At 38.2% G+C, this 11,299-nt stretch overlaps 1 protein-coding gene and 1 long non-coding RNA gene across 3 annotated transcripts; both read right to left on the minus strand.

Moving 5' to 3' along the window:
• Window positions 1-3,054: 3,054 nt before the first annotated feature.
• On the minus strand, window positions 3,055-5,692 carry LOC104452836. Of its 2 annotated transcripts, none has more exons than XR_005552813.1 (2): window positions 5,493-5,692; window positions 3,055-4,229 (listed from the first exon to the last, which is right to left on the minus strand). It is a non-coding gene; the product is annotated as an uncharacterized LOC104452836 (long non-coding RNA). The 2 variants fall into 2 exon arrangements; XR_005552812.1 differs by having other exon boundaries at window positions 3,055-5,346.
• A 4,598-nt stretch (window positions 5,693-10,290) lies between these two features.
• Window positions 10,291-10,682, minus strand: LOC120295888 (pyruvate dehydrogenase E1 component subunit beta-1, mitochondrial-like). Its single transcript, XM_039317498.1, has 2 exons — window positions 10,603-10,682; window positions 10,291-10,537 (listed from the first exon to the last, which is right to left on the minus strand). Exons 1-2 carry the CDS (start codon window positions 10,680-10,682, stop codon window positions 10,291-10,293), a joined length of 327 nt encoding a protein of 108 aa, XP_039173432.1.
• Window positions 10,683-11,299: the final 617 nt, after the last annotated feature.

Genomic DNA, 11,299 nt, shown 5'->3' on the forward strand with positions numbered 1-11,299 from the left:
ATTGAACAATATTATTTATTTATTTTTATAAATTTTATTTTCCCTCAAGGACTCCAAGAGACGAAAATCTCGACTTGAGGAAACCTTGGAAGAACAAAAGTTTTGCATTTCGTAAAATAACTTCACTTTGTCTCGATATTTTCCGTGCTAAGCTAGTTTCACATTCTATATGGAATCTATCTAGAATGTAATAATCCCTCCTACTATATGTGGCAATATCTGAGAGTTGCATTGGAATTGATGATCGATGTGGTCAATGGAATAGAAAGTGCTGGGAATCAACGATCGATCCACCAAATCAGTTTGTAAACGAGATTTTTCCATAAGTGGGGTAAATTTCATATGTAGTCATTTTGTATAATCAAGTTACTAAACTTTGATTTCAATTGCCCAATGCACTAATGGTATTTTCTTTTCCCTTTTACAATCAATGCGTTATGAAGACTTTTCAAACAATTTTTTCTGCATAATATTGGTGTGGTAGTCTTACATGTATGATTGGAGATGCCATAATGATGACACGACACCATGTGAGAGGGTTACATGGGCCTTGTGTTACAAGGGGAAGTTCTCATGGCACAACTCAATCAAGAGGAGCTAAAGTGATAGTGAGTTTCTAAATCCTTTTTGTATCCCCATTGGATCTTCTAAAAATTCATATAACTGAGTCTATAATGACTATTCATTTCAATTTGCCCTCGCAAATTGATGAAGCTCGATAAACAATTTTGGAATCATGAAAATTCTAGTTGCCATAAACAAACCAAATTAACACAACGGTAATTTCATCACATATTTTTACGCTCAAGAGCATTGATTTATTAATTTAAATAATTATTATTTACCGAAGTTTGCCCCCACTAAGAAGAATTTCTAGATAAATCCATGAATTGGCCATAATTTGGTCAAGTTTCAATTAGTTACAAGTTCTGAAGTTCATTTGACGATTGAAATTAAAATTTAATGACCAGATTGCAAAAATGCGCCGTATAATTTGGTCATCACAATTGATTTACCCTAAATAAGTAGGCCTTATACTTTGAAAGTCAGTCTTACTGCGTCTTATATAATTTCTTAAGTAAATAAAAGTGACATTTGTGTTCTTTTGGATATACATCGCAAGGATATAAATCCGTCGTCTTCTACAATGTTCTCATTTGTGTTCTTGCGGCCACTCGTAGCCGCAATCACCGCCTTCTCCCTGTCTTCAGTCGAATGAAGACCTGCTGAATGAGCGTTATTCGATCTTTTAAGGTTATTTTGGCTCGGTCTTTGAAGGTTGAGCTGAAAACCTTTGGGAATAAATATTTGAAATCATTTGATATAGGACTGCGCAATCTGCTTCTGCTCTGGAATCGTAGGTAACTGTTGGTTTTTGAATTTGTTTGTCAGAGATATGAGCTTCTGGTGGATTTATCTTTAACTATGTAGTTTCTGCTACAGGCAAAGGGAAGAGATCAGATTCTTTTTAGGTGAAATCACGATTTGATTGGCTGCAAGTGTTCTACCTGACTTGGTCGTGTGAGATCCAGGCAAACCAAAACAACCTCAGTGTAAGCTGTAATTTCTCCTATTATTTGGGATGCTATAGAAGGAAAGACAGCATAAAATGTTTCGAGAAATTACTCGGAAAGGCTCTAACTTTTAACTGGGGTTGAAAGTCTGTTATTTTAACCTGTGTGCAATCCGAGATTTTTCACTAGTACCAAGATACAGGATGCGGTTGCTTCTCAAAGAAGGTGTTGTAGCACTTCTTGGTGTTCTCATTTTGACATCTATCAAACTTAAGTAGAACTTGATGAATGGAAATTCCTGGCATACCTACAGTTTTCTTTTTCTTTCTATATTATTTTAAACTCCTTCATTTATGATTGTTTTCTGTGATTATGTTTGTATCCTTGTTTCTGATTAATGTCTCTTTTTATGCTACATGAACTGCTGTGGACGGACTCTTTTTTTCTCTTCCTATTTGGCTAAATCAAAGCGCTGTCTTCAACTTTGTTGATACAACCGCAGCAATGTTGCATGCTCTAATGTTTTCGAGTTCCTGAACGGTTGTTCTTCAGTTTTTAATGTCGCATTACTTCTTGCAATGTATCAAATTTGGTGCTTTAATTTTGGTTTTTCTTCCTTGGTTCTTCGCATGTGATTCAACCATTCTCTACCTTGGTTCTTCATGTGTGATTCAACCATTCTCTAAATGTTACGTTCTGCCTTCCAACAAGTTGGTCCTCATGGTGGGTATCTACTATTCAAACCTGTCAATTTAGTAAATGTTAATTTTGTCGCAACGTGTGGACTATGTGCGCTAGTACTTCACTCTCTTTCTTTGGTTCTTGTTTGTGTGGGTGGCCAGTATTGGTGCCTTTTGTTTGCATAAACAGAAGTGACACGCTTGCTTAGTGCGATTAGCTCCCACCTGAAGTATCCTTCTCCCTTTGCACTCCCACCCCGTTCTATGCTTGAGTTTTCTTCCTATTTGTATCAGTCTCCTAATTAAGAGTGTTTGAAACTGAGCAAAAACAGACCTGTGAGCACGAAGAAAATGATAGCCCTTGGGGGTGGTCACTCTTGCTGGTGATATTTTGTCTAATTCCACGTCATAGCTACATTGTTAGTACACTCTGTACTTTGGAATGAAGCAATCAAAAACCGCATATAAAAGAGACATCCTTATTAAAGAAGGCACCACAGGAACAAGGCCAGTATAATCAGTGCTTGCAAGGCAGAAAATAAGAGAACTTTAGAAGAGATATTTAGGAAATGCTGCAATATTCAATGAGGTAAAACCAGCATGGCTAAGAAGTTCATTCAGACTGCAAACCTAGAACATCTAAAAGGCCATGAATGATATGTAACCAAGCCTCCAAATAAGTAGCATTCGGCAGGGAAGCCATGTCTACAAATGAGAGACTTTGCTCTAAGGACTGGAAGCACATAGAAAACTGCTCTTCGGAACACGCCTTGAATGGATAGCAAAGTTGAATGATTAGCTTATTAGCAGAACATGCCTCGCCTCTGTGATTTGATATTGATCAAACTGGTCAAAACACATTAATAACTTCCACAATGTAATGTTAGGAGGGTAAAGAACCCATGCATGCACAAGAGTTAGATGCCCAAAGCATACACTTAAACATTTAGTGGACCGGTGAACCACCCTATTTGTCATGATTCTGATTTGATTACATCAGCAGTTGAACAAACACATCAACATATAAGTAAAAAGCATCATATGATACTACCTCTTGGTTGAAGTGATTCATGGAGAACCAAAACATACCCTCTAAGTCCTCGGTCTGTTCCTGTTTGCCTAGCATGGCAATCAAGAAAATGGTAACTACAGTCCCACCAAATGCCACAACTGTGGACACTGTTGAGGGGAAGCTAATCAAAGAAAAGCAAAACCGCCATACTATTCCAGTTGAACCAGAAAAGATGAGGTATCAAATTTGAAGGATATACATTATTAAAGCACTCGAACAATCTATTTCCATCCCACACTTGAAAAGCCACAAACAGAGATGTTCACTCGCTCTTTCTTTGGTTCTTGTATGTGCAAGTGGCTGCTAGTACTGGCGCCTTTTTCTTAGCATAAACAGAAGTGATACACGCTTACTTCGATGAGCTCCCACCTGAAGTATCCTTCTCCCTCTGCACTCCCACCCGTTCTTTGCTTGAGTTTTCTTCCTATTCACATCAGTTTCTCAATGAGGAGTATTTGAAACTGAGCAAGAACAGACATGTGAGCACAAGGAAAACCATAGCTCCAGGGGTGGTCACTCTTGATGATGATATTTTGTCTAATCCACATCATACCTACATTGTTGGTACGCTTAGTACTTCCTCATGAAGCAATAAAAAAACTGCATATAAAAGAAACATCCTTAAAATATAGAAGGAACCACAAGGGCACTTCAAGGCCGACATCGTTATGCCCGCAAAGCAGAAGGAAGAGAATTATGGAGGATATATCTAGGAAATGCTACAAGATTCAATGAGGTAAAACCAACATGGCTAAGAAGCTCACCTAGATTGCAAACCTAGAACATCTGAAAAGCCATGAAGAATAAATAACCCAGCCTTTGTAATATTTAGCGTTCAGCAAGCAAGCTATGTCTAGAAATGAGAGACTTTGCTTCGAGGATTGGAAGCACATAGAAAAGTGCTCTTCCAAACACGCCTCGGATGGACATCAAGTTGAATGATTAGCTTAGTTGAACACCCCTCTGTGATTTGATTCCAATCAAATTGGTCAAAACACGTTAATAACTTCCACAGTGCAATGTTAGGAGGGTAAAGAACCCATGCATGCACAGGAGTAAGAAGTACAATGCATAAATTTAAAACATTTAGTGGACCGTGTGAACCACCCAGTTTGTTATGATTCTGATCTGACTACATCAGCAATCGAACACACATCAACATATAAGTAAACAGCATTACAACCTCTTGGTTGAAGAGATTCATGTAGAATCAAAACACACCCTCCAACTTCTCGGTTTGTTCTGGTTTGTAATGCCTAGCATGGCAATCATGAAAACGGTGACTACATTCCCACCAAACGCCACAACAATGGACACCATTAAGGAGAAGCAAATCCAAGAAAAGTGAAACTGCCATACTATTTCATTTGAACCAGAAAAGACAAGGTATCAAATTTAAAGAATATATATTACTAAAGCACTCAAAAATCTATTTCCATCATACACTCGAAAAGCTACAAACAGAGATGCTCAATCAAAATCCCCTAAAACAACAGATGCTCTGTTAACTAGTTAACGAACGAATGAAACTACGTAAACATTGATCATAAGATTACTTACTTCCAAAAAGAATGGGCCCAAAATGGGGCATAGGGACAAGAGAGAAGTGTGCAGTGAAAGCCTGTTTAAGTGGAGTTCTTCGATCATTATTTGTCTCTACAGTTGTAGTGGAACTTAGCACTTGTGGATATATATTAAAACCAGTTAGTGCGAGAGACAGCTCAATGATCACCAAGTCGAACTAAAAGGGCTTAACCAAAAATTTGAAAGGCAAGAGCATCAGGTGATCCGTTCTAAATTTGGCATCGAAAGTCATTGCATCCGACACATATCTAAAGATGCAGAAATTACATGCCGAGAAAAGATTCACCGATGAAAATATGTAGATAGAAACCCTGATCAAGACAATGGCAAAAGATCAGAAACACCACAAGCGCAAACCGAAAGTGATTCGTCAAAACCACTATGGTTTGCATGTAAAGCGATTGAAATGAGCTTCAGAACAATTCTCATTCAACCGATCTTACTGGAAGAGTTTTCCAATACTCCGATTTCGCAGTAACCCCAATGCGGAAACACGCTGCAATGTCATCACCAATTAAAAGATGCAAAGGAAAAAAATGATATCAATATAACGGAGTGAATCTAGCCATCGTCAACAAACGTCAAATTCCAAGACCTCAATTTCGCCTCAGAAGCAACTAAAAAAAAAAAAAAAAAACCTACGGGAAGGGGAAGGGGGAGGAGCCGCGTGGTGTGAAGAGGAGGAACGGCCCGCCGTAGGGACTACGGTGGCGATGCCGTGGTGGCTCTCGATCCTCGAATACATCAGAGATCGAACATCCCAACGACGGTGACGGCTTGGTGTGAGACGGAGGAGAGGAAGAAATGGAGGAGTTTCCAAGAAGTGCAGCAGAAGGGACGGGACAACATGAAATTGAAAAGGAAAATGTAATCCCGATTCATTTGGGATTTTTTTTTTTTTTTTGCCCAATAACAAATTTCAAACAAAATTGCTTCAATTTAAATCGCTAGAAAATGTCCATCACAATGAATATTGACCAGTTGGCAAGTTCAAATTCTTATTTGATATTGACATGAACATTTCACACTCTTATTTACAACGAAATCCACTCTAAACTTTTTTTAAAAAAAAAAAAAGATGATCTCATTTTAGATTTTTATTTGAAATTTTTCTTAAATTATGTAATGGCTATTTTAGCGAGAAATGCTGACTCATGCAGTCCTCAAACATGAAAATGAAAATGGTGAGGGGGTTCTGATGGTGGGCCCCACCATCATCAGGAAGCTTGACAATATAAAAATGGAGGAGCTGGACTTCAAAGATTTGCATAAAGGCTTGTTGGGTGATGGTTATTGATCTTTCGTTATTTCAATTTTTGATGGCTTGGCATGAGAGGAAAGGAGATGAAGCGATGGAGGAGTTTCTAAGGAGTGCAGACGGAAGGGACCGGAAGAGGAAACTGGAAAAAAGACTTAATCCTGGAATTTTCTTTAATTTTGTTGTATTATAAATTTCAAACAAACTTGCATCATTTAAATAGTGAGAATGTCAATCGCATCACGATGAAGATTTGGCCCATGGACGAACTCGAATCCTGTATTTGATAATTTCTTTTCGTTAAAGGTCTTTGTTTGATATTAATTGGATCATTTCATGTTTTTATTTAAAATGAAATCTATTTTGCATTTTTTTTATAAATAAATGACTTGATTTCAGCTCTCTATTTGGAATTTTTCTTAAATTGTGTAATGGCTATTTTTAGCAGCGGAAAATGCTGGCATCGTGACCCTGCCCTTGTGCAAGGGCGCTCTCTGCTGTCCTTGGAAATATAAAATGGATGAGGGGGTTCTGATGGTGGGCCCCATCATTATTGTCTATCCACATGAGGTGAAAATCTCCGTACATTTCTTTTTCTTGATTTTAAACTTCCTTGGAAAATGGAGGAGCTAGTTTGCACAAAGACTCGTGGACTTCGACTTGGAAAAGCTTTTGGACTATTATCAAAGAAAAAATTGTTGGATGATGATTATTGATCTTTTGTTATTTCCATTTGGAAGGGTTTTGATACTTTATAATCTTATTTATCTTGAAGTCTTCTTCTTTTCAACTAGAATTATATGCATAAAATAATGATTTCAAAAGATACATAATTTTTAAAAGGCATTTGCTTGTAAAATTTCTTGCCTTGAATCAAAAGGAGGGTTAATGCAATCCATTCGTCCCCTCAAATCCAACAAGAGGAGGGGGAGGAGCTATGTGGTGAAAAGGGGAGGAACAGCCTGCCGTTGGGGCTACGGTGGTGTTGCCGCATGGCTGCCAATCCTCAGGTACATCGGAGATCGGACTTTTCAACAGTGGCAACGCTGGTGTCAAGGGCGATAGCAATGACTTGGCGGAAAAGGGAGGAGGGGAAGAAATGGAGGGATCAAAAAACGTGAAATTGGGCCCACAAGCTTAGACTTTTATTTGAGGTTAATTTGGCAACTTTATATCCTAACTTATAAAGCAAAATCAACACTTTTCTTTTTCTTGTTTTTAAGCTTCCTCTATATGAAAATGGAGGAACTGGACTTGAACGATTTGCAGAAAGATTTCTCGACTTTGACTTAGAAAAACTTTTGGACTATTATCACAAGAAAATTTATTAGATGATGATTATTGATCTTTCATTATTTCAATTTTGAAGAGCATCGATGCTTTTTAGGATCTTGTTTCTCTTGAGTTCTTCTTCTTTACAATCACAATTGTTTGCAAAGAGCATTCATATGATACGCATGGCAAAGCAATTACCAATCAATGCTACATTTATTCATGGTTAGTCAATTAAACAATTTTTTACACAATGTTGATTAAGACTTTGTTAATTTCACGAAAAATATTGTGTTTCTAAAAAGTGTTTTCCAAGAAACCATTTTTTAGAAAAATGACTATTTTCTTGCATTTGTTTGAAACTTGTTAATGAACTAAAAATATTTTCCGCTGTTTGGTTTGGAAAATTCAATTTGATTTCCCTTTGTGCATTCATTTTAACAATTTTTTTTATTTTTAAAAAATCAATATCAATTTTTTTTATTTTTATTTTTTAATTTTTCTTTTTACTTTTGTTTCCTTTTATTTTTTCTTTTCCTCCTCCTTTTTCTTGAGTTGATCACCATGGCCACGGTGATGGTCGAACAAGCTTGAGGCCTCAAGCCTTGCCAAGTCGATAAGCCAAAGGCTCATACTCGCTAACCTGGCAAGGCCCGAGCTTGAGGGCTTGGGTCTCGCTAAATCAACAAGCGAGCGAGCTACTCACCATAGGCTTGCTGATTGGCAAGCGGTGAGCCTAGCTTGTCGATCTAGCAAGGCCCAAGGTCAGCAAACTAGGGACTTGCCTATGGCTGGTACAAAAGAAAAAGAAAAAAAATCATTTTTTAAAAAAGAAGACGAAGAAAAAAAAAAAAGAAGATAACAAGGATAACATGAGTGTGAGATTAAGAGAGAATGAGTGAGAAAAATATTTTTCCAAACTTAAAAAGTAAAAAATTTCCCCTATTATAGAAGACTTTTTTTGTTGATGAAAAATATTTTCCCAATTTAGTTCATTTTCTGTGGAACGAACATTAGAACATTCAAAAAACGTTTTCTGAAAGTTGTTTTTAACGAAATAAACAAAACTTAAATTCCTCATTGTTCCATTGTGGAAAAAGGATTTCAAGTCAGCCCCCTTACCCTCGGCCATGCTGCCAAATGATATCATATCACAAGAAAGTCCCCCAACGTGGAAGGAGCAGCCTTACTATTTCTATTATTATAGAAATGGGAAGTAGTCTATGCAGATTGAGCCATTTGGAGTTAGTTTTTCATGGTCTTACACTTCCAAGACCTCTCATTACTCCTAAATTAGCCCACAAATTCAATTTATAACTATCCTTTTTTCAAAATAGTGATCCTGCATCTTTGATGAATTGTCTAATAAGATCTTGAGCTTAAATCGTCATCGGTATACCTAGAGCTCAACTATGATTGCTAGGACTAACAATACCATGACTGCTTTAGTAGTTGATGTCCACTCATTGGAGATTTTTTTCGTCTATATTGTGTTTATACATAATCCAATAGAAAACTAAAATGATACTCATTAATAACATGATTTAGAAAATGATGTTAGCTATTAATATCTTTCATCCTCGAGCACTTTCAAAAAAATAAATGTATCCTTGGATTTCTTTGACTTCAAATCATTACCATCTTGCTCTTTGCCCTCTGATTTTATCTTTGGATTTCTCATTTCACTTATATAATTTCATAGCTTGGTTGTTCAAACATGTAAATGTGCAAAGTATTCCGGATGGATTTATTAAGCAACATATTCAGGAAAAGCAAAGAGCAACTCTTAGGGTTCCGACAGTGAAGTTCATCAGGAGCTATAGAATTGTCAGAGGGGCTCTGTCTCTGTCCTTTTCTTCCGGTTGATGTGCATTTCAGAGAGAAACTCATCTGCGTGTAGGCAATGTCTGCATGAACGAATGAACAAAGATAATCACCCAAAAGCCTGCATTCTTTGCAGCAATAGCTTCTCAATACCATATGCTTATCATTACTTGTTACTTGGGTACCTCCGTGTAACAATGTGCATTTTCTTGCCCACATTTATCGAAAATCCACAAAGACACTTCCTCAGATCTCCATGTTTTGTATTTCCAGAGTCTTTATGCTAATCTGCCATCATAAGATACATGTATACAAAAGAAGGAGACATGAAAGCAACACAGACTCAAAATAAATTAATTCAACCCCTAAAATAGCAAAGCACGTAATCAACAAATTGAATTCGACAAGACTGAATCATCAGCTAATTACCCTCATTATCAAATGGAACAACAATTTAGAGAACAGCAATTAAGCTATGCAAGAATAGGTCACCCATCAAAGTTATGAGGGCAAAGAGACATCGAATAGCAAAAGCAATTACTACTTCAGAACAGGACGAGCACATCCAGAATGTGTGAATAGTTGCTTACCCTTTTGAACAAAAGAAGGAGACATGAAAATTTCTGAGGCTAAAACCAAAAATTACAAGCTGAGTTAATCAGAGCAATAACAATGGTCCCATCCCGCGTCAGCGATGTTATCACGGGCATATATGCCATGTATTATCTCATTTTTCTGTGCTTATGTTGATCCCGTCATAATACTAATATCAACTGAAAAGGAGACTTCGAGTAAACACCAATTAAATTTGCGACCACGCAAAATATTCACGCCTTGACAACAACGCATTCAAATAATGCAACTAAACAGTCTGTGTTAAGAAATTAGTGACTGCCAATCTGAAAAAACCAGAGGATGAGGAAGCACTTTGGTTGGAGGGACATACCAGAAATGTTGCACCGATCATGAGCAACTCTCATTTTGCATGCCCTGGGCCATTCTCGCGTCTGATAGATCCTGAGAGTGACGAGTGATCTAACGAGGCCGGATCCGGTAAAGCTTCCTCCAGGTGGGATGGCGACATCTTCACGAGGCTTGGGAGTGATGGGCACTGACTCCTGCTGCAGCTCCTCTTGAAACTATAGGGACTGATGTATTGCCAGCTGACATGTAGTTCATCTTTTCAGCAGAATTTATAACTTGTTCAATCGCCTGCATAGCGAAATTGAATGTCATAAACTCCACAACAGGCCTGAGACCATAGAAAGCAGCACCGACTTCAACTCCAGCAAAACCAGCCTCTGTGATCAACAACCCTCTCAGGTCCATACTTCTGCCAAAAAAAAAAAAAAAAAAAAGAACCTTTAGACACATTGAAAGACTCTAGGATCTGCAGACATTTCCTCATCAAACGCAGCATTCAGAGCCTCTCTCACAGTCATCTCTTTCCCCGCAGTAGCATTACTACGTAAGGGCATTTCTGCGGCACAACTCTTCCTCAGCCTCTCTCTCGACAACACAGCATCCAAGCCTCTGGCAATGGTTTTTCGTATTAGAATCGACAACATCATGCACTCTCGAACTCGAACTTGCTCGCACGCCAGATAGAGCTCGCTGATTCTCTCTCTCTCTCTCTCTCTCTCTCTCTCTCTCTCGAATGGGTATCCTTGGAAACAGAGTCCAGCTTTGTCATTCCATCAAACACCTTCCTTGCAAACTCGACAGATTTTTCTCCGACCAGATTTTTTTTCGCATCTCTCTCTCTATACATATACATATATCTATATATGTGTATATGTATATGTATATCATCCCCACAGTGAACAACACCATCAGATTCCATACTCGAGTCGCGGCCACTCTGATTCAAGCCGTCGCTTTCCTATCCTTGTCCATGTCTGGACCAGATTTATCTTTGGCCGGGCCATCCCGGGCTCACGCCGCCGTCGCCACTGAACCATTATCAGGGCCGTTTCATTTCCAAGACGAATTTCGATTCACTCCAGAACATGTGCCGTCAACTCTTGCTTCGTTCTGTTCGCTCCCACTTCATCGCCGGATTCCACCGTTTCGCCCGTGCACGCCACGCGCAAAT

The sequence above is a fragment of the Eucalyptus grandis genome, chromosome 7 (genome assembly GCF_016545825.1).
Source record: "Eucalyptus grandis isolate ANBG69807.140 chromosome 7, ASM1654582v1, whole genome shotgun sequence".
NCBI classification, from domain to species: domain Eukaryota; kingdom Viridiplantae; phylum Streptophyta; class Magnoliopsida; order Myrtales; family Myrtaceae; genus Eucalyptus; species Eucalyptus grandis.